At 42.9% G+C, this 23,604-nt stretch overlaps 1 protein-coding gene across 3 annotated transcripts in view; it reads left to right on the forward strand.

Moving 5' to 3' along the window:
* Calx (sodium/calcium exchanger 3) overlaps positions 1-23,604 on the forward strand; it is a 771,840-nt gene that overhangs the window by 111,243 nt on the left and 636,993 nt on the right. For 2 of the 3 annotated variants that reach the window (XM_065224018.1, XM_065224021.1), the window contains exon 2: positions 13,709-17,062. In XM_065224018.1, the coding sequence (XP_065080090.1) occupies positions 15,309-17,062 (1,754 nt within the window). In that variant the 5' untranslated portion in view covers positions 13,709-15,308. Of the gene's footprint in view, positions 1-12,943; positions 13,147-13,708; positions 17,063-23,604 lie in introns of those variants that run through there. The other variant, XM_065224020.1, reaches the window with a different exon arrangement.

Raw genomic sequence — 23,604 nt, forward strand, 5'->3', positions numbered from 1 at the left:
TATGCTGGTGAGGTTCGATGCATCCCGATTTTGACATATGTTCAGTCTGGATCAACATAAAGAACCATGCGCCTCCACCTTCTAGACGATTTGTGGCCGATTCATTTCACTTACTTTGTCTGTCCCACTCTCTGAATGCAATTTCCATCCAAACAAATTTTACACAAACACAAACACAAACACAAAAAAACAACTTTCGGTTGTTCCACTTCTCATCATCCCACCGATCGGTGAACCAATTTAACGCCAACTTGACATTTGGCGTCCAGGCGAATTCCCTTCGTACGAACCGACATCCATTCCACCTACCAGCCAGCCCCGGGCCATTGGCTTACAGACAGCGAAAAGAAAAATGGACCCTCCTCGCTCGCTTTTCCGCTCTTCATTCTGAAGAAAAAAAGAGATGCAATCGAAAAGGAGGGTAGCGAAAGAAAATTACAGCAATATATAATTTTTCGATAGATTTATGCTTCAGCTCGAAGGGAACGGGTTCCGGCCTGTGCCAAACCGGCTACCATGGATTGTACAGCACGTTTGCCACCGGCAGGGCAAGTGAGATGGGCATTATTTTTAAAAATATCAATACACACTTATCAGTCCTACGGCGACGACGGTGACGTATTGAGTATCCAACATAGGAGGGTGTCTCAGACAGGAGGCGCTACCATCATAAGTTGCGACAATGTCAGAGGTGTAAGTGGAACAAAAGTGATGCTTAATACCCTGGACAGACTATGGCTTATATCATGTAATATAAGCTGTCTTGCAATGAGCACTCATACATCTAGTTTTCACTGGAAATCCTATGTATGAGTGCTCATTGCAAGACAGCCTATATTACATGATATAAGCCATAGTCTGTCCAGGGTATAACGGAGCAACTTGTTTAGAATAGCAGAGTTATTGATGATCGATTTTTCTCTACAAATCCGGGTAATGAGATTCTACGCAGAATTACCTTGGAAACCCCCTATGAATTATCCTGATGGTATCAAGGGGTAGGCCACTCCGCACACCAATCTTGGGTCAACATTTTTTTCAGTATGCGTCAAGTGTGCCGCAGGTGTGCAGATTGTGCCGGTCATGAAGCAAGCTGTGATTCTTTTTGTAAAATACGAATATGTACTATGGTATATTTGGCAACCCGGTATTTCTGACAGCTTGAATTTTTTGGTTTGCATTCGCAACGGCTCAGAAAATGTCGAATATCGTGCTCGGTAAGCATTCCTTCTACCGAGGAATGCTGCACTTTGATCGATGACGAAGCATATGTCAAACTTGATTTTAAGCAGCTTCCCGGTCAAGTTCGTGTTTGCCAGCTGCCACTACGCCAAGATGGTTCTGCTTCTGGTGGTATGCTGCCAACAAGATCGATTTTGTCCCCAAGCTAATGAATCCTCCGAATTGCCCGGAATTTCGGCTAATCAAAAAATACTGAGGAGTTTCAACGCAGCGGCTTCGACGAAGCGGTTGGGCGCTCAAGGACATCCAGCAAATGCGGGCAAAATGGAAGAAATGTGCTGATTCCGTGTCCGTTTCCGCTGATGGGCTCCATCATGAAGAAGGTTCGAGATTTCGTTTGAACTGGAGAAATGTAACCAATCTAATGCTGAAACTTTGAAAATTCAATAAAAGTACTGTAAACCAACCAGTGATGGACATTTTGAACTTATTGAATGACGAATTACAGGTCTTTTTGTGAGTACCAATTGACTTTTAGTCAGTCTTTACGAATGGTTTACGAAATCGAATTCTTTGAGGCATTGGATTAAACCATATAAACCAGTATTATTTTAGGGCTAGTTTGAGTTTTGGACATATAGGGTGTCCCAGAAAGTATGGATGAAAATAATCCGCAGTGTTTTTAATCGTATACCAAAGAGCGAACTTTTGATCTGACGCTGCCCATGAGCTTCTCTATACAATTCTTGGCGATTATTTTGGCCACTTTTGTCCAGTATTTTTCAAATTCTTCGATTGAATTCGCTGCCTTAAAGTGTTTTCGTAGATATCCCTTGGAAAGGGCCCGAGCCAGGCCCAGTTCATTATGAACTTGAATACCGAGGAACACAAGGGAACCTTCCCCAGAGCGGCCGCAGCAATAGTATCCAAACACTACGTTGATGACTATTTGGACAGTTTTGACAGTGAGAACGAAGCCATCGAAGTGGTTTTAGAGGTAAAGCAGGTGCACGCTAACAGAGGATTCACCATAAGGAACTGGCTTTCTAATTCTGCGGAAGTTCTTCGACGAGTCGGGGATCCGGGATCTCAAGATACAAAAGCTATCGAAACCAGCTAGGAGAGAGCAATTGAGTGAGTTCTGGGAATGTCATGGGTCCCAATTGATGACCAGTTCACGTACGAGGTGGACCTTAACGTAGAGTAAGTGACACCGACAAAACGGAACTTGCTACGGTGCGTCATGAGCGTTTTTGACACTATGGGACTCCTTTCACATTTTCTAGTCCACGGCCGGATCATTATACAAGATATTTGGAGATCCCAGGCAGGCTGGGATGAAGAAGTTTCTGGAGAAATCCAGGCAAAATGGCATCGATGGATTGCTGAGTTTGGAGAGCTCTCAAAGATACGCATCAGCCGCTCGTATTTTCCTGGTTTCTCATCGATCGAGGTTGGTCCGCTACAGCTTCATATATTCACGGATGCGAGTGAGGATGCATACGCCTGCGTAGCATATCTACGGGCAGAGATTAAGGGGAGGGTTCACTGCGCCCTCGTGATGGCAAAAGCGAAGGTGGTGCCGCTCAAGGCTGTGTCCATTCCACGCCTCGAACTTCAAGGTGCTCTCTTGGGTGCCAGGATGGCGAGGACCATTACCGAAGCTCATACACTACCAATTGTTCGCCGGGTACTGTGGACCGATTAGGAAACTGTGCTCGCCTGGATAAGATCCGACCATAGACGTTATCGGCAGTTCGTCGCTTGCCGAGTGGGGGAGATTTTGGACAAAACGGACGGTGAAGACTGGCACTGGATCCCCTCGAAACAAAACGTGGCCGATGAAGCGACTAAGTGGGGAAAGGATCCCTGCCTCAGCTTCGAAGCCACATGGGTTCAAGGTCCCGAGTTTCTGCGTCATCCGGAAGCAGAGTGGCCGAAGATGAATGCAGCAGAACCGTCGAAAACCACTGAAGAGTTACGTGCTTGCCTTGTTCATCGAGAGGTTGTGATGGAACAGTTGGTGGATTTCAGTTGCTTCTCCAAGTGGGAACGTCTGTTAAGAACCGTTGCATACGTCATTCGAGTCCTGGACAATGCCCGTCGTCGCAGATTGGGGCAACCCAAGAAAACAGGAAGCTTGTGGCAAGACGAAATTCAGCGGTCAGAAGCAGCTCTTTGACGTCTAGTACAAGCCGAAGCCTACCCGGATGAAGTCACCGTACTGCTCAGCAAGAACTCGGCGACCAAAAATATTGATAAATCAAGCAAGATCTACTAGCTGTCACCGTTTACCGACGAGAGAATGGCCCTGCGCGTTGACAGCTGCATTAGAACGTCATCGGGTGTGTCGTATGATTTCAAGTTTCCCATAATTCTCCCACGTTACCACCGGATTAGCGAACTCCTAGTTGCCTGGTAGCACCGGAAGTTTCTGCACGCTAACAACGAGACAATCGTTAACAAGATCCGGCAGCGTTTCGCCAGGTCTCTAGGAATTGCCAGACCTGTAAGGTCCGGAAGGCCTCGCCCGTAACACCGAAGATGGGTCATTTGCCGGCAGCGCGCTTGAACCAGTGTGGTTGACCATTTACCTACGTAGGCATCGATTACTTTGGGCCAATATCGGTCAAGAGCGGTCGCAGCAATGTGAAAAGATGGGTGGCCTTGGTCACTTGCCTTTCCGTCAGACCCATCCACCTAGAGATCGTACCAACCAAATCCTGTAAAATGGCCATCCGTCGCTTCGTGGCCTATCGAGGAGCGCCCAGTGAATTCTATACAGACAATGGGACGAACTTCCAGGGTGCTAGTCGCAAGCTGCTGCAGGAAATCCAAGCCACTTTCACCGACGCCAATACGAAGAAGGGTCTTCAACCCGCCCTTCGCTCCACACTTTGGGGGAGTGTGGGAGTGACTTGTATGTTCCGTTAAGGTTGCTCTTGCGTCGCTGTCAAACTTGGGGATCCCGGACAACGAAACCCTACGCACGATTATTGCTGAAGTCAGTGTCATTATCAACTCACGGCCACTGACGTTTATTCCTCTAGAATCAGCGGAACAAGAGGCTCTGACGCCGAACCACTTTATTTACCTGAGTTCTGATGGGGTTGTCCTAGCAAGGAAACCACTGGTGGAATCCCAAGGAGTTTGCCGTACCAACTGGTTGACCAGTTCTGGAAGAGGTGGACACAAGAATTCTTGCCAAGCATCTCCGGAAGTGGGTGATCTAGTAGTCGTGGTGGATAAAAACGAGGCCGCATCATCTCGGTGGTAACAGGACGTGATGGCCGCGTGCGACAAGCCGTCGTACAGACAATCAATGGAGTTCTTCGCCGTCCTGTGTGCAAGATTGATGTTCTGGATGTGCAATCAAAGAGTTAAGCTGAGCCGGAAGTGGAGCTGCAGCTTTACGAGTCGGGGAGTGTTGCGGGCACTGGCAGCACTGCCACATCTATTCCTCGGTCGCAGTTGGTCCCCTCGGCATTGGAAGATCTCGCCTGACAGCTTACGTCAACACGATGGCAGTCCACTTGGGAGCAAACGTCATGACAAGGTCCCGTTTCCAAGTAAATTGTATAATACTCACAAGTTAATTAAATCACGTTTATTGAATTTGTTTTTGTTGGATAATACTTTGGATACTTTAACGTAAGTAACTAAAATAATAATTAAACAAATTGATTTAAATAAATATGATTTGCAGCATAAAAAAGGCTAAACAACGTCATTTCTGAGAAGGATCCGAACGAAACTCAACGATCCAACAACTAAAAAATTCACAATGAAATTCACGCAGTGTAAATAATACACGCTGAGGCCTTTTCACCCAAAATTTCATTAACATTAATTCAAAGGGCAAAATTTTACAGCATTTTTAAAGTGATGCAATTTAACTGTGGACACCCTTTATGGGTGAGTTGTGAGTTCAGAGAAATTTTGAAGCCTCCAGGCCAATATGGAGGCTGAACAAGCCAATATGGAGCATTCTTACAATACTCATTAATAAATTTTGTTTTCCAATAAATCATAAAGCATCGATAGTATTTACAAAACTCGATCTCAATTATGATAAAAAAAAACAATCCTGTTCGTCCTTGAATTTCAGCTGTAGGAAAATAATTAGGAATTCAATGACAATGAAGACAATCTTATGTGATACAAATTTGCATTATAAATCGTGTTAAGTTCTGAGAAATTTCATGAAATATTGCAAAAATTGTATGTGACCGTTCATTTTGTAAGCAACATTTCTTGCAAGTTGCTGGTTTTCGTGAAATTTATAGTTTACACGCATCAATGTTTCCATCACAACTAAAATTCATAATTTTTTGCTGAGTATATGACAACTCTTTGAATGGTGGTATAAAATTCAAAATACTTTAATTCTATTCAGCGATAAATAAAATTAGTGGAACATTTAAGCAATTTCGGTTGAGATACCAGTTATACCTTATTGTGGTATCTTTAGCTGAATTGAAAATTTATGGAAATTATAATTCCACAATCTCAGTTTACGAATGTTAGGAATGAGTTCGCGTACCCCAGGTAACTAAATTAGGAGGGCTAACTTTCATTATCCTTTAGCACAGTTTCAAACATATTGATAAATTGAAAAGAGTGCTTAAATACTATCGTATAAATGACAGGGCTGGTAGCGAGTCACTTTTTAGTCACTTGGTCACTTTTTTCAAGCCAGTCACTAAAAAGTCACTTTTTTTAAGACCAAGTCACTAAAGTCACTTTTTCTTGTAATAAGTCACTATTTCAAACTTTTTTAAACGTGAATTTATGTCAAGATTGATCAGTATTCTGGATAAGCCTACATTTTGTTCTATTTTTGATCAATTCGAAGTTGACGACCTGGTATAAAATTTTTATTTTACTTGTAATCGTTCTTCTCTATCTACAGGGTGTCCACTCATTTGGCTAAATAAAGTTCCCTGGGTTTTCCAGGTTTTTCCATAACTTTAACGGATAGTTTCCAGGTTTATAATAAGAATGCTATTAATAAAATCTTTAAAAATATGTTTTTTTTTAACTCAAACGTTTTTAAGACATGATAATCAGTTTTAAAGAAACAGCTTTACTATCGAATCCATTAAATGTTGAAGTTGAACACTTACTTTATTTTAGTAAGTCAAAGATCACAACATTTTAAATTTCTCGACGTTTCGTACTAACAAAAATATGGAAACTTTAATGAAGTTCTATGGATCTCAGAAAAGCTAGATCTTTGGGGAATTCCAGAGATCTTAAGGGGAAGTCCTCGAAACTTTAGCCCAGACTATTGAATTGGTTTAAAACCCTATAAGCGTGAACTTAGACAAATTCAGGGTAGTTCTATGAGGTGCTGAAATAATATCGAGAACCCATAAGATGTTCCGAAAGATTCAGTACAGAGACCTTCACAAAATTTATGAAAACTTCAGAAATATTTCAGGAACTTCACCGAAATCCAGAGAATTCCAGTTAAGTTTAAAGGTGTCTGCAATAATTCCATTTATTTTAAGGCAGACCCGAGATCTTCAGTTGAGAGAGTTGAGAGTTTAAGGGAAGCTCCGAGAACATCAAGACAGATCAGAGAATTAAAGGGCGGTTCAAAAAATTTCAAGGAAATTGCAGAAACTGGAATTTCCGGAAACTTCGGTTTGCTCTGAGAAAATTTATGGAATGCAATAAAAATTATATGAACAGCTTGAAAATGTGTGAGTATTTGGAAGATCTAAAAAAAAAAAATGAAATTTTAGCTACGTTGATTAGAAAACATTACAGAAGTTCCATTGAAAAAGATGGCGAGGAAATTTAGATATTTTTAGATTGTTTCATTATATTCAGTGAAGTTCCGAGTACTTTGAGGACGATCAAATAACATCAGAACACTCACATTCACTTAAGAAAATTTGCATCGACTTACAAGGAGTTCCTTAGAATTATGGGATATTCCGAGAATTCTATGATTGGTCCGAAAACTTTAGAAGCTTCAGGGAATTATAAATATATATTAGAAAATTTACCGGAACATTTGATCAATCTACAGAAATTATGGTAAGCATAGAAAACTTCTGAGATGTCCAGGCTTTCCAGGGAAAATTAGTGGAATTATGGAAAATTGTAGAACTTAAAGTAAATTAAATCAATTCCAGTTTAATGGTGGGTTCTTAAAAAAAAAATACTAAGATATTCAGGGCAGTCTAGAGAATTTTTAGGAAATTGAAAAATATTTTGGCAGTTCAATATTTTGAAATTCAGACAAATATTGAGAACTACAGTGAAAATCATATAACTTTATTAATTATTTCGCTGTGCAGGCTTAAAGAAGTTCCTGAAATTTCAGAATAACTTTGAAAACTTCACAGAAGTACAGAGAACTTAAGGGAAGATCCGAGAACTTCAGGAGCTTTTATGGACATGTCGTCCACCTCCTTTACTTACCTTACCAATCAGGTTAAGGCCTTGTTGTCCTCTGCTGTCCGAAGAAGTCGTCTCCACTCTACTCGATCCATGGCCACACTTCGCCAGCCTCGTAGTCTGCGAAGGGTCTGCAGGTCACCTTCTACTTGGTCGATCCACCTTGCCCACTGCGCGCCTCTTCTTCTTGTTCCTGTTGGGTCACTTTCACGACGTGCCCAGCCCACCGTAGTCACCAAATTTTTGCAATGTGGACGATGGATGGTTCTCCCAGCAGCTGGTACAATTCGTGGTTCATTCGCCTCCTCCACGTTCCGTCATCCATCTGCACTCCACCGTAGATGGTACGCAACACCTTCCGTTCGAAAACACCAAGGGCGCGTTGGTCCTCCACGAGCATAGTCCAGGTCTCGTGGCCGTAAAGGACCACCGGTCGAATCAGCGTCTTGTAGACAGTCAACTTCGTGCGGCGGCGAATTTTATTCGACCGGAGCGTCCTCCGGAGTCCAAAGTAGGCACGATTCCCTGCCATAATGCGTCTTTGAATTTCTTTGCTGGTATCATTTTCGGCGGTCACCAGTGAGCCCAAATACACGAACTCATCGACCACCTCGATTTCGTCACCGTCAATCTGAACTCGTGGTGGAAGGCTAACATTGTCTTCCCTAGAACCTCTTGCTTTCATGTATTTTGTCTTTGATGCATTGATGGCAAGTCCAATCCGTCTAGCTTCAGCCTTCAGTCTGATGTACGTTTCCGCCATCATCTCAAAGTTCCGTGCCATAATGTCAAGGTCATCGGCGAAATCAAGGAGCTGGATGGACTTCCTGAAGATCGTGCCACTCGTGTCTATCCCAGCTCTTCTGATCACACCTTCTAACGCGATGTTGAACAGCAGACACGAAAGTCCATCACCCTGCCATAACCCCCTTCGAGATTCAAAGGGACTCGAGAGTGTCCCCGATACTCGAACAACGCACATTACTCGATCCATCGTCGCCTTGACCAATCTCGTCAGTTTATCCAGAAATCCGTACTCGTGCATAATCTGCCATAGCTGATCTCGATCGATTGTGTCGTATGCGGATTTGAAATCGATGAACAAATGATGTGTGGGCACGTTGTATTCGCGGCATTTCTGCAGAACCTGCCGAATCGCGAAAATTTGGTCCGTGGTAGCGCGGGCACCCATGAATCCCGCCTGGTATTGCCCCACGAACTCTCTTGCAAATGGTGACTCCAAGGTCTGTTGCCGTGCCACCTTCGTTTTCTGTTACATCACCGTTGAGGTGCTCGTCATGTACTGCTTCCATCTCTCAATCACCTCACACTCGTTCGTGAGAAGGTTATCGTCCAAGTCCTTGCACACATCGGCTTGCGGCACGTAGTCTTTGCGCGAACTATTTAGCTTTTCATAGAACTTGAATGTGTCGTTTACGCGGTACAGATATTCCATCGTCTCGCGATCTCGGTCTTCCTGCTGACGCTTCTTCCTTCGGAAAACCGAGTTTTGTCTGTTCCGCGCTTGTCTGTATTGCTCCACATTCAATCTCGTGCGGTGTTGCAGCATTCTCGCCCGTGCTGCATTCTTCTCCTCTACTAACAGTTTGCATTCGCCGTCAAACCAGTCATTTCTTCGGTCCGGGATTGCAGTACCTAGTGCCGCTGCAGCAGTACCAACAATCAATACGAAACTAACGATTTTAAATTGGCTCACCACTTTAGTAGCCTATTGGTCCCAAGCAAACGATTAACGTACACTATTCTAGTTGAAATTCTATTACTACACTATGTTTGTTTTGATTCGCTATGAAAGTTTGACAGATAACATCAGGGGTGTGTGGATTCATGCAGAACATGCAGGGGTGAGTGAAATAGCTTGGGACTGCTTGGGACCGTTGTTCTGGTACTGAGTGAGCCAAAAATAATAATGATTTTCTTCGGGACCCAGTGGTCTTAGAGTTACCTCTATGGCAGTACTACCTATGGCTGAACGGATGTCCCTCCAGCCATCTTCAAGAGAAGCTGCGCCAAGCTGCTCTTCCGTGGGTAGTGCAACTTCCAGCTGCTGCGCGTAGTCCTGGGCAACTCCGGTGTCCCGTAGTTGCTCAATGTTGGGTCGTGGCGTTCGACTTCGACGTGTGTTATGCACCGTCGAGAGTTTTGAGCGCATGCATCCTGCAACTAGGTAGTGGTCCGAATCTATGTTCGCACTGCGGTACGTGTGGACGTTGATAATGTCGGAGAAGAATTTCCCGTCTATTAGAACGTGATCGATTTGGTTTTCTGTGTGTTGGTCAGGTGATCTCCAGGTGGCTTTGTGGATATCCTTGCGGGGGAAAAAGGTACTTCGAACTACCATACCCCGGGAGGCTGCAAAGTTCACGCATCGTTGGCCGTTGTCGTTCGATACGGCATGCAGGCTGTTTGGCCCGATTGCCGGTCTATACATTGCCTCCCGTCATACCTGAGCGTTCATGTCACCAATGACGATTCTGACGTCCCGTTGCGAACAGCCGTCGTACACCTGCTCCAGCTGCGCATAGAACGCTTCTTTCTCGTCGTCGGATCTCCATTCGTGTGGGCAGTGCACGTTGATGATACTGTAGTTGAAGAAACGGCCCTTAATCCTCAACTTGCACATCCTCGCGTTGATCGGCTGCTAACCAATCACGCGTTGGCGCATCTTACCCAGCACTACAAAGCCGGTTCCCAGCTCGTTGGTGGTGCCACAGCTCTGGTAGAAAGTAGCCGCTCGATGCCCGCTTTTCCATACCTTTTGTCCCGTCCAGCAAAGTTCCTGCAGTGCTACGACTTCGAAGTTGCGTGGTTGAAGTTCGTCATAGATTAACCTATCGCAAGCCGGGAAGCCGAGCGATTTGCAGTTCCATGTTCCGAGTTTCCAATCGTAGTCCTTATTTCGTCGCGTAGGTCTGTGCCGATTGTTCCGATCTGTATTTCTTTCTTCGCTATTTGCAACTTTGTTTTTTTTTCAGGGCGGTTTGTTGGGCCTGCCCCAACCCCCTGTCTCGCCGGGGGACCATCGTGCACAGCTCTGTTTAGAGTCCCACGCTGGCACTAGGACGGTGATCAGCCGCTCCTAACATGGAGAACAGACGCCGTTTTGAGCCGCACCTCCATGGGGTGAACAGACGCTCGGGTTTGGTGAAGCATTTCCTCTATCACCGTACTATGGTTACCGCGCCAGTGTTCGCGTCGCACCTCTTCACTTTGCTATTGCCGGACTGGCAACATTGCCCAGGCTACGCCAACCAGCTGTGTCCATGTTTCAGCTGGTAGTCTTTTGTTATCATATGACTCGAGGAGGCGTGAAGTAGGAACTTGTGAGGACCAGAGCTAAGTATTCTGCTCCTTCCAGGTTGTCAACTCACCATTTGGTAGCCCTCCCCTTTCCCTCAAATAAGCTCCAAAAACAAAGCGAATTTCAGGGAAGTTCAGTTCCTTTAGTTTCACTAAATTACTGGTAAAATTCAAGAAGTTCCCAGATTTTCAGAGAACTTTAGAGATGTTAAGAAAATTATTGAGGTTTTCGCATAAGTCCAGAAGTTCACGCAAGCTTAAACATTTTTAGAACAATTAAATTCATGGGAGTACAACAAACTTCATGAGAACTGCAAACACTTTAGAGAAGTTTCAAGAACGCCGAAAAAGATATCAATCTCGCTAATAAAGCTCTAAACAAAAAAAAAAAAAACAAGAAAGAACAGAATCAGAACAGAGCAGAGATATTCCGGAGCAGGGAAATTACATAAATTTTAAAAAAGTTTCGAGAAATTCGGTGATTCGTTCACACTTTAGAGAAGATTCATGATCGATAGGAAAATTGTGGAAACTTCAGGAAGTTCGAAAAAGTTAAGATAAGTTTAAAAAAATAAGACCTCCGAATAGTCCATTCCATATTCAACGGAGATTTGACATGAAAATTCGCTTGGAGTTTACTGCTTAGGCTTCACTTGAAGTCTAATTTTCTCAGAACTGTTGAACAGATTGCAGTTGATGTTTTTCTCATAGATTTTTTCCCAGAACTCCCGTGGAATGAGATCCTTAGAAATTATAATAAAATTCCATGAGCCTTAAAACTGTGCAAGGAATTTGACTCCAGATTCTTTAAAATTTCTTGATGTATTATAACTTTTCAGTTCAGAATTTATAAAATTTGTGGGAAAGATGCATATTCTTGAACCAAAAACAAAATCGTTTGAAAATCGAAAAAAAATGTATTCCTTACTGAAAATTAATCCATTCTGGATGTATAAAGTTCAATGTATGAATGAAAATAGCTAGGAATATTAAATTCTTAGTAAAAAAATTATTAAATTTACTGAGTTATGATAAGATTCCCTGAGACTTCCAGGTATTTTCAGGCCAAATAAAATTCCCTGAGAATTCCCGGTTTTCAGGGTTTTACAGGTAGTAGAAGCTTGGAGGTTTAGACTTAAACTTTCTATTGAATCTATCGCTTTAAAGGTTCCTGACGTATTTATTTAAGTGCTTATGAGAATCTAATTGAATAAGTATAAAACATCAAACATTTATTTGGTGTGCCATGAGAACGACTAATTTACTTCCTTTAGGTCACTTTTTAGTCACTTTTTTACAACTATAAGTCTCTATTTGGTCACTTATTTCTTCAAAATGTTATTGACCATCTAAGTATTTTTGACATCATTGATCGCTACATGCCCTGAAATGATAATTAGCCTTTCTCAAGTGAACAAAAATGGTTAACGGTTAGCTCCGGGTATCACCGATAAAATACGATAAAACTAGCAACGTTACTTGAGATTGCATCCAATTAGCGCATACATATTAATGTTCCATACCATTCCGAATACTCCTAAGTCCTATCGCAGATTTAATCTGAATGATGTATTAATGCGGAGTTTTTGACAACTTTTAGCGCCTGATGGTTAGTTAGGTACGTTTGAAGCCTATAAGCTTATCAATACCAAGGAAATCAATCAGTTTAGAAGACCGCATAAAGCAGTAAGTCCGATAAGAATACGGCAGATGCGACAGAATAATGCACCTATGAAACTCAGAGGTATCGCCCTCTTCCACCTCCTCACCACCCCCCCCACGACCAGAACGCATGACAACGTGTGTGGACGCCGCGGCGGACATTAGTGAAAGAGTGAGAATGAGAGCGTGAGAGCGATTCCCGACTGTACTGCGCGAGTGGCGCGCGGATTTTCGCGGTCTCTGTAGGTTACCTACCGCACTCTGTTCCGCCGCCGCTGGTAGACTGACCGACCGACCGACCGACCGACCCGACTGACTGCCGGTGCTGCGCCCGTTGGATATTTTTAGTTCACTCAGTGGTGCTTTCGAGTTAAGGCGGTGGTGCGGTTCGCGCGTGTGGTTCGATCGAAGAAAGCCTCTATAGACCAGAGGAGGACCGTTTTCTGGGGACTGTCCGTCTGCGAACGACCTCCACGGATCTTTCCTTTATCGCTCTTGGTTCGTTCTGGTGGTGCGCGGGTGCGTGAGGAAGTTTCGCCGATTGATTGGCAATCGATTGCAGGCAGACGAGTTCGAATCGTTCCTTTGGTGTTCTGTTTGTTTTGTTTTTGGGTCCGGGGTTGTAAACAATTGTTTTTTGCTACAAAGTGGATTGTTAAGCGGGCAGTGAAATGAATCATACATTCGATTTTAGGGGTTAGAGGAAAGCGAAAACTCGTGATCGTTTTTTTTTTAATTTTTCGTTCGGAACTAGAAATGGAGGAAAAATTTCCCGGCTAGCGAAGCGTGGTGAAATAAAGTGAAATTTTATTTTTAATGAGGAACGGGTTGTTTTTTTTTTCTGCTGGGGAAAATCAGGGGAAAAGTGCGTGTGTTTGGATCGTCGGAGAGTGGTCCCACCTGTGCCGAGCAGGTGGGAGAACGAAAAATCGAGGAGAGAGAGTGTGAAGAGCACGCTCGCGGAGCGACAAGATTGCGCGTTAGGATTAAGTGACATTTATAGTGTGCCTCGTAGGAGAATATTAACGATAGGGTTGCCAGCTTTGTTGGGAACACGGTGCAAACGTCAAGCGCTCGCTCAAACCATTACCGAGGAATGTGCCATTTATTTCCGATTTTTCTCTTCCTGCAGGAAAGACATCGCTAACAGACGGATTCGAATTACCACACGTCGGAATTGAAGGAGTAATGAAATGCCGTACCAGTGAGCGAGTGAACAAGAAGAACAAGAAGCGAGAGCTAGACTAAATTTAAACCCTCTCGCTCGCAGCAATTTGTGACACGGCAGCGGCGTGAATCACTGTGTGAGTGTGTGTCTGTGTTGACGGCGAAAAAGTCACGAAACGGGTGTGGGAAAAGCAGACGTTGAAAATAGTTGAAATCCATCTAAGAATAGTCTATTTGGCCACTTCTAGGCAAGATGAAATTATAATGGCGAAAATATATTGAAATTTCTAATCTTTTTTTTTGGTGCTGGGCCTATTTGCGGGAAAGAAGAAAATTCATTGGCCGCCAGACCGCGTGTGTGTACCACGAAGGAAGATTGTGTTAGCGATGTGTTTATTTTTAGTAGTCGATCACACATTTTTTTAGTGTAGAATCGGAGAAAATACGAGCAAGGAAGAGAAAGAGAGCGCAAGTGTCTAGCAGCGAGCGCCACGTTAGCCCTCCTGAAAAGCGACGACGACGCGCAAGTGTGACAAGTGCGTGTTTTTTACCTTGGCGCTCCGCATGTGACTCCAGAGAAAAAAAACGTGTTTAAATATCTTTCACAGAGTCGCCAACCATCCGAAATTCATTGATCGAGAGTGGAAATACAAAAAAAAAAAGCCGACGTGAGTGAGTGAGTGAACCGTCAAACGAAGATCGTCAAGTTTTGGCAGAGTACCACCAGAAAGCGCCACCTGTGCGTGTGTGTGTATTTTGATTAACCGTTGTACTCGGGACTCCCCACGTGGACTCCACTATGGAATCGTTTGAATCCACACACGATAATCCGGAAAACGGATCCAACAGCCGCAGTTAGCAGCGTTTCAGTAGCTGGTTCGTCACAATCGCGCTACATCGAAACTTTCAGCACAACTAGTCTTTAAATCGTTAAACAATCACAAACAATCTGCAAATTGACAACCGTTGTGAACGAACCGTTCTCCACAAAAACTTTCGCGCGTCTTTGCACTATCTCCGTACTCTTGATTTCCGTGTTTCCTAGTCGACCGATCGATTGACCGCCCTGCATACGGCCGGATTGTTCTTCCCCGCGTCTCCGTCGCTACTGAAAAAACGTCTGCAGAGCGGCTTACCACCTAGAGCTCACCATCGAACTGCCACCGGAAGTCCTCGACGACGATTCGGAATTCTTTCGATTGCTTTACACTTCGGCTCTCAGCAACGGTAGAGCAGTAGAGTAGTTGTTTGACACTCAAGCATCCATTAAAACACCTGCATTTAAATCGTCATATCACCTTGCACGGATCCTCCTCCTCCTCTTCCTCCACTTAACAATTCGGTGGCTGGTTTTTGGATAGCGCTTCCAGTAGTAGTCTATTAGTTCCACTGTGTGTCGTCCTAACACCTCCATTGTTGTGTTCATTGTGATCTGACTGCTCTCCCTAACTACCTAACAAGGAGGGTGGTTTGTGTCCATCGCTACGCTTGTACAAATAACTCCGATCACCCAGGCCAGTTAGAAACACGATTCGCCGAACTCCAGCACTCTAACAAACTGCACCATGGCAACGGGTTTCAGCGTCCGTAGATCATTGGTATACGGCTTTGGCGTCCTCCTCGTGATCGCATTATCAGCGGCAACAGCGTCAGTAAATAATGGTGGCAGTAGCGGCACCCCGACGAATCAGTCGGTTCAAGCGGATGCACTTCCCGCAGGGCGCCATATTAAGGACGATACTACATGCGAGGAAGGGTTACTCCTGAGGGTGTGGGAACCACAGGAGAACCTGACCACCGGAGATCGTATCGCTCGCGGTATGGTGTACTTTTCCGCGCTACTATATCTGTTCATCGGTGTGTCGATCGTAAGTGACCGGTTTATGGCTGCTATTGAAGTTATAACATCGAAGGAGAAGGAGGTCCGGGTGAAGAAACCGGGCGGCGAAGAGCAAATCGTCGTCGTCCGCGTTTGGAACGAGACGGTTGCCAATCTTACCCTGATGGCACTCGGCTCGAGCGCACCTGAGATTCTGTTGTCAATCATTGAAATCGTAGCGAAAAACTTCAATGCAGGTGACTTGGGTCCTGGTACCATTGTCGGTTCCGCTGCCTACAATCTCTTCGTTATCATCGCAATTTGCGTCCTGGTTATACCCGACGGGGAGGTACGCAAAATTAAACATCTTCGAGTATTCTTCGTTACAGCGACCTGGTCGGTATTTGCTTACATCTGGCTTTACCTCATCCTCGCACAGATTACCCCCGGACGTGTAGATGTTTGGGAAGGTTTCCTTACGTTTTTGTTTTTCCCTGCCACCGTAGTGACGGCCTACATCGCTGATCGGAGACTACTGATCTACAAGTACATTGGCAAGCAGTACCGCATGAACAAGCGTGGCGTCATCGTTCAGGTAGAGGCCGAGTCAGCGCTTGAGATGAATAATCGGGACGAGAAATTGAATACTATCGATGAGAATGGCGGCATTACCGAGGAGGTCCGTGATTTCGAAGAATCCCGTCGCGATTACATTTCCACTTTGAAGGACCTGCGTAAGAAATATCCCCAACATGATCTCGAACAGCTTGAAATAATGGCTCAAGAACAGCTAATGAATAAGGGACCCAAGTCGCGTGCATTCTACCGTATCCAAGCAACTCGCAAGATGATGGGCAGTGGTAACATCATGCGAAAGATCTCCGAACGAGCGCAGTCCGACCTGAGCGAGGTGAAAGCCGAACTGCAGCGCGTAGATGTCGACGAAGTTATTGAAGAGGACGCCGTCTGCAAGGTGTTCTTCGAGCCCGGTCACTATACGGTCATGGAATCGGTCGGTTCGTTCGATGTGCGCGTGGTCCGTCGCGGTGATTTGTCTTCCACGGTTACGGTCGATTACGAAACGGAGGACGGTTCTGCCGAGGCCGGGTCGGATTATATCGGCAAGAAGGGCACCCTCAAGTTCGCCCCGGGCGTTGACGAGCAGCGCTTCCAAATTGAGGTTATCGACGACGACGTGTTCGAGCAGGATGAGCACTTCTACATCCGGCTGAGCAATGTTTCCGATCCGGCTACGCTGTCGACGCCGAAGGTCGCCACCGTTATGATCCTGGACGACGATCACTCCGGTATCTTTGCGCTGGCTAGCAAGGACCACGAGTTGGTTGAATCGGTCGGTATGTACGAGCTGAAGGTGCAACGTTACAGCGGTGCCCGCGGTAAGGTGCGGGTTCCGTACTGGACCGAGGACGGTACCGGCAAGGCTGGCAAGGATTACGAGGAACAACGAGGCGAGCTGCTCTTCGATAACAATGAAATTGAGTGAGTACCATTTCTTGACCTTCTATTTAATGATTTTGAAACTCCAGTTTGAGCGCATTTATGATTAGCGTGTAGCAGTGATTGCCCGAGCAATAACGAAAGTATTTATTAGTTCTTTATTCGTAGAATATTTTAAGTTATTATTTTTGGTATTTTACCACTTATGTCAGCCTCGCTAATACCATATTTAGGTTGCCAGTTATGCTATTTTCATACCTAAATTTAAAATTAATAAGTTATTTTTTCTTGCTCGGGTGGATGACAGATGACAGAGATAAATCACAACTTTAATGATGAACATTAGAGTGCGTTAACAGTACAACCAACCGGTGGAAACTAACGATTTTAGATTGGCTCACTACTTGACTAGTCTATTGGTCCCAAGCAAATCGATTAACGTACCCCATTCTAGTCGAAATTCTAGTACTACACAATGTTTGTTTTGATTCGCTATGAAAGTTTGACAGATAAAATGAGGGGTTCGTGGATTTTATTATGTTTCGAGGGGTGCATCGATTAGCTTGGGACCGAAGATAGTACCAGAGCTGAGCCAAAAAGTTGAGCACGTTTCTTCGGGGCCTACTAGTCTTAGAGTTACCTCTATGGTACAACCCCATGGTCTCCACTGCTCTTTCGATGCGCATTGAGGCCCCTAACAACCAAGCAAAATTTGAGCAAATTTGGTTATGATCTGGATTTGCGCGAGAATTTTAAATTTAGTATAGGAAAATGTATAGAAAAAGACATGAAACTATTCATTTGCTTGCCAAAAATTCAATAATGGCTCAATTGGTGCCCAGGTCTGATGTATCGAATAACTTCGTAGTCGACCATTGTTGGTTTTTGTAACGGTCATAATTTTCAGAGACAGTAGGTGGCTGACTTATGGTCTCCTATCCAACGTGACGGTGCTGCCATCTTGGCGTAACTTCCTGGGATAAGAATTTCATATTCAGCCGCTAGGTGTCAGTTAGACGCTGTTTGAGTCGCACCATGGTGGATAGACGCTTGGTGAGGTGAAATGTGGGCTTAGGTACTTAACTGACACAACCCCAAGGCTGCAAAATGCGTGTCGATTGTCGATGCATGTTGACATGGCTGGTTCTCAGCAATGCAATGACCAATCGTTATGATTCAGCCACCAATCGAACGATATGGCTATTTTATTTTATTTTTATTAAAAAAAAACCCAATTGGACCTGTGGTTAGCCAGCCGGAAGGGAAAAACTCTGAAAAGTCCCGAGCAAAATGCGTGTCGATTCATGTTGACATGACAGGTTGTTGGCTATTTGGATACCACATCTTAAGCCAATACTTGAAAGGTATGACTATATACTTTCAAACGGAATGGACAAGAAACCGATTGGAGTTGTGGGTGGCCAATCGGAATGATAAAATCCGTGAACGGTGGCTCTGTGGAAATTCGGATTCACCGGGAAAATTGTCAATCCCTGAAAGTAGACCTAGAGATCCGCAACTTTTTCGAAATTACATACAATCATGAGCAAAGAGGAAATATACCATCATCATATCGATTTTGCAACCAAGTGGTCAGAAAACGGTCTTCTGGATATCCGGAATCACCGATAAACTAGTCAATTCCAGAAAGTAGACTTAGAGATCCGCGATTTTTTCTAACTTGCATATAATCATTAGCATATAGGAAATACGACATCAACCTATCGATTATGCTACCGAGTGGCCAGAATACGGTAGCCTGGATATCCGGAATCACCGGGAAAATAGTCAATTCTTAAAAGTAGCCTGGAGATCCGTGATTTTTTAGAAAATATGAAAAACCCTTAGTTGAGAAGACATATCTCAGTGGTATATTGATTTGGTCCCCCGGTGGCCATTAAATGCCCGTCTGGATTTCCGGATTCACTGGGACAATGGTCAATTCTTAAAAGTAGTCCTAGAGATTCGCGATTTTTTTCTAAAGTGCATACAACCTTGAGTATAGAGGACATATATCACCACCATAGAGATTCTGCACAGGGTCGCCAGAAAACGATTCTCAAGAAATCACCGAAAAAGTAGTAATTTTTCTGGAAGTTGATCTAGAGCTCTTTGATTTTTTTTTAGGAAATGCATAAAGTCCTTAGTTGAACAAATATATCTCAGCACTATATTGACTTGACCCCCTGGTAGCCATACAGTGTGCTTCTGGATATCCAATTTCACCGGCGAAATGGTCAATTCCTTAAAGAAATCCTAGTGATAAGCGATTTTTGTTTTTCTCAATTGCATGCAATCTTGTGCGTAGAGGAAGTATACCGTCACCATATTGATTATGCTACCGAGTGGCCAGAAAACAGGATTTCCGGAATCACCATAAAAGTGGTCATAGAACCCTGCGCTTTGTTACAAATCTGCACAGCGCCTTGTGTAAAGTGGAGAAACTTCAGCACCATGTTAATTCAAACACCTAAAGCTAACACCCTTTCGAATATCTAGATACTTCGTACAAGTCGTCAGTTTTTGAACGTATGTCTGGAGCTATGATTTTTCTATGATTGAATCTTCTAAAAAGTGGTAATTTTCTTAATGTGGTCCTCAGTTACCTGCTCTTTTGTTGATTATGCTATATTAAATTATTCCACGGAAATAACACATATTCGTTATAGGGTAACACAGAAGAGCTTTGCATCTTTTTAGTCAAAAATGCAGGGTATCGTGAATAAGACTGAAATATCTTACCAACAAAGAGATTCACTTATGCGGTAACCATAAAATGACAGGATTAACCTTAATACAGGTCGATTTGTTACTGAAGGGCCATAAATATCACTTCATAACGGTTTGACCGAGTGCAACTCTTACAACTTATTGTATGCGGAGGATTTTGATTTGCTTTGATTGATTGCACCTTTTGCAGGTTTAATTCAAAGTCTCTTTGTAATTCAATGTGCGCTCCTCGTTTCTTCGATTTTTGCTGTCGCGCAGTCACATTATCAGATGTAAGCTGGTACACCAATGCTTCCATGAAAATAGCTCGTCTGCAAGGAAGGTAAATGGTGGATGATTCATGGTGTATAAGACATAAGAGTTATAAAGCATTATTTAAAGCATATCCGTGTTCAATCGCAAGGTGGCCACTTGAGCATTTGCTGGAAAAGGAAAAATCTTTTGTCAGCTTGTTCAGGTTATCAACTCCAACCATGTGCGTATTGCAATGTTTGATTATTTCTGGCTTGGTATCAATGTCTGAAGTCATTGGAACTTCGTAATTCGAGCTCAGGATAAGCACCGCAGCATTTTTGTTAGGAACATATGATGTTACCGCATTTTGTTCACTGTAGCAGACCAGTGTACTTCCAACCGTTCGCGAGCGGTTAGGAAGAAACTGATGTGGAATCTCCTTTATGTTCTTCCGCAGCGTTCCTGTGATGAAAAGGTTCTGGGACTTTCTGGAGTAAAACCTCATTACTACATACCTGGAAGATAGATTTGAAAGTTGTAGCCGTATGACGTTTTCTGGTCACTGGGAAGCAGCAAAGATATGGTGATGGCATATTTCCTCTGAGCTCATGGTTGTATGCAATTTAAGAAAAAAATCGTGGAACTCTAGGACCACTTTAAGGAATTAGTTAATCCGGATATCCAAAAGGGCACTTTATGGCCATCCGGCAGCAAAATCGATATCGATGGCATATTTCCTCTATGCTCATAATTGTATGCAATTTGGAAAAAATCGCGAATCTCTAGGTCTACTTTCAGGAATTGACCTTTTTCCCGGTATTTCCGAATATTCAGAGGACCGTTTTCAGGCCACTTAGTTGCAGAATCGATTTTGTGATGGTACATTTCCTCTATACCCAAAATTTTATGCAATTTAAAAAAAAAATCGTTGATCTCTGGGACTACTTTTAGGGAAATAACCAATTTCCCGGTGAATCCGGATACCCTGAAGTGCATTTTATGGCCACCGGGGGATCGAATCAATATGGAGCTGAAATATCTTTTCTCAACTAAGGGATTTTAAAATTTTCTAAAAAATCACGAATATCTAGGCCCACTTTCAAGAATTGACCTTGATACCAGTGATTCCGGATATCCAGAGGACCGTTTTCTGGCTACCCGATAACAGAATCGATGTAGTATGGCATTGTTCCTCTATGCTCATGCCTGTATGCAATTTAGAAAAAAAAAATCGCGGTTCTCTAGGTCTAATTTTTACTTGACTTTTTTCCTGGTGATTCCGGATATCCAGAGGACCGTATTCCGGCCACCCAGTAGCAGAATCGATATGATGATGACATATTTCTTCCATACTTATAATTGTAAGCACATCTAGAAAAAAAAACACGGATCTCTAGGACTACTTTGAAGCATTAACTATTTTCCCGGTGACTCCGGATATCCATAGGATCGTTTTTTGGTCACTTGTCTGCAGAATCGATATGGTGAAGGTATATTTCCTCTATGCTCATGATTTTATTAAATTTAGAAAAAGTTGCGGATCTCTAGGTCTACTTTCAATAATTGACCATTTTCCCGGTGAGTCCGAATTTCCACAGAGCCACCTTTCACGGGTTTTATCGTTCAGATTGGCCACCCACAACTCCAATCGGTTCCTTGTCTGTTCCGTTTGAAAGTAAATATATAGTCATACCTTTTAAGTATTGGGTCAATCTTAAGATGTGGTAACCAAATAAACGAGAACCAGTAATGTCAACATGAATCGACACGCATTTTGCTCGGGACTTTTCCGGGTTTTTCCGTTTCGGCTGGCCAACCACAGGTCCAATTAGGTGTTTTATTTAAAATAAAATAAGACCATATCTTTCGATTGGTGGCTGAATCATAACGATTGGTCATTGCATTGCTGAGAACCAGCCATGTCAACTATGAATCGACCCGCATTTTGCAGACTTGGTACTTTGAGGAAGTTTTAATGACTTGGGATTATGTCAGTTAATCAACCAATCCAAAGCAAAACGATATAGTGGTTCTCAGAATTTCGTAAAAATTGATAGTTTTGTTCCTTATCGCAAAATATTAGACTCATATTTTTTTATGTTGTCATTAGAGTGACCATTTCCATGTTGGGGTGGTCCAAAAAAATCGTTATCAAGTTTTGGGTTTTCACTCGATACTCCTATGCAACTAGACTACCATGCGTCTCCATTGATACCTAGCTAACATAGTCACATAATCTATACCTATTTGATTTGATCTATATTTATTTGAGCGAAAACCCAAAACTTGATAACTTCAGAAAAATGTAACTCAAAAATGAAAAAAGTAGTTGTACCCAAGACACGATTGTACATTTGACGTAGGACTACGAAAGTTAGTTTTGATGTCACAGCAAAAGTAAAGCAAATATTGAATTGATTTCTTAAATCGTTATCACTGAAAAAGTTCGAAAGGTTGAAATTCGGAAGCAATTAGAGAGTTCCGTTTTTAAGGTGCTCTGTCGGTGTCCATGTAGCCAATCCTGGACGATGTGTCTTGGATAAAAGCTCTTACCTGAACACTTTACTTAACTCTTTAATGTTTGGTCCTGAAAAGTACCGATGGGTTGAAAGCTCGGAAGCCAGTTTAGAACAATGCTGTGGAATTATTCCCTCGAGTTTTTGGAGATGGGTGAACATTTTAGTGAAGGGCGATGGCATAGTACAGGGTGGCCAGTGAATTTTCATTTTGAAATTCCCGGTTTTTTCCCGGTTTCCCCGGTTCAAACCTTAAAAATTTCCCGGTTGTTAATTTTCAACAAAAAACGAAATTGAACGTATTTAAAAAAAAAACCTTGCTGAAAGGAATTTACTGAAAGGATAAAAAAGTGATTTACGAAGAAACTTTTCTTCAAAATTTGTGATATTAAGCAATCTTTGTGAAAACATAATTAAACTGTGAGGTTTTGAAAAAAATTCAAGATCACAGATTTGAAAAAATAATAATACTTATGACTCGTGGAGTCATAATTGTCACGCTCTGAGACTTGGAAGCATTTTAAGGATTATAACAAATTACAGAACAATCTATAGAATATTGCGGACAAACCCTGGAATTTGTAGTAAAATTGAAAAGAATTCAAAGTGTTGATTTCAAAAAAAAAATATAAAAAAGGATTCTCTCACAGTTTTCGAAGGAGAAGTTCTGAGCAGAGTTTCAGAATTATTCTGACATGAAGTCCTTAGAAATTATAAGATGAATTTGGAGGAATTTCTGTGGAGAAGAATGCAAGTTCTAAATTGAATTGAAGGTAATTTTAGAAGATTTCAAAAGGAGTTGTGGAAAACAAAACTTTAAGGAAAATTCCTACGTGATTCTGAGGAGATTTGTGTGGGGATCGTGAGGAAAATGACAGACGAATTTGAAGAAAAATTCCAAGAGAATTATGATCAGAATTAAACAAGAAACAGAGTTCTAAGAGTGTTCTGGCAATAATTTTCTGAAAAATAAAAACAAATTCTTTAAAATACTCCAAACGTTCGAAAGATTTCTGCTGTTTTGAATAGAGTTAAAAGAAATTTTTGAAAAGATTTTCAAAGGAATCAAAGTCTCCGAATAGGTTCAAGGGAATTCTAAGAAGG

The sequence above is a fragment of the Ochlerotatus camptorhynchus genome, unplaced genomic scaffold (assembly GCF_037179485.1).
Source record: "Ochlerotatus camptorhynchus isolate MF236.1 unplaced genomic scaffold, CSIRO-AGI_Acam_v1.1 ptg000203l, whole genome shotgun sequence".
In the NCBI taxonomy this organism is placed as follows: Eukaryota; Metazoa; Arthropoda; class Insecta; order Diptera; family Culicidae; genus Ochlerotatus; species Ochlerotatus camptorhynchus.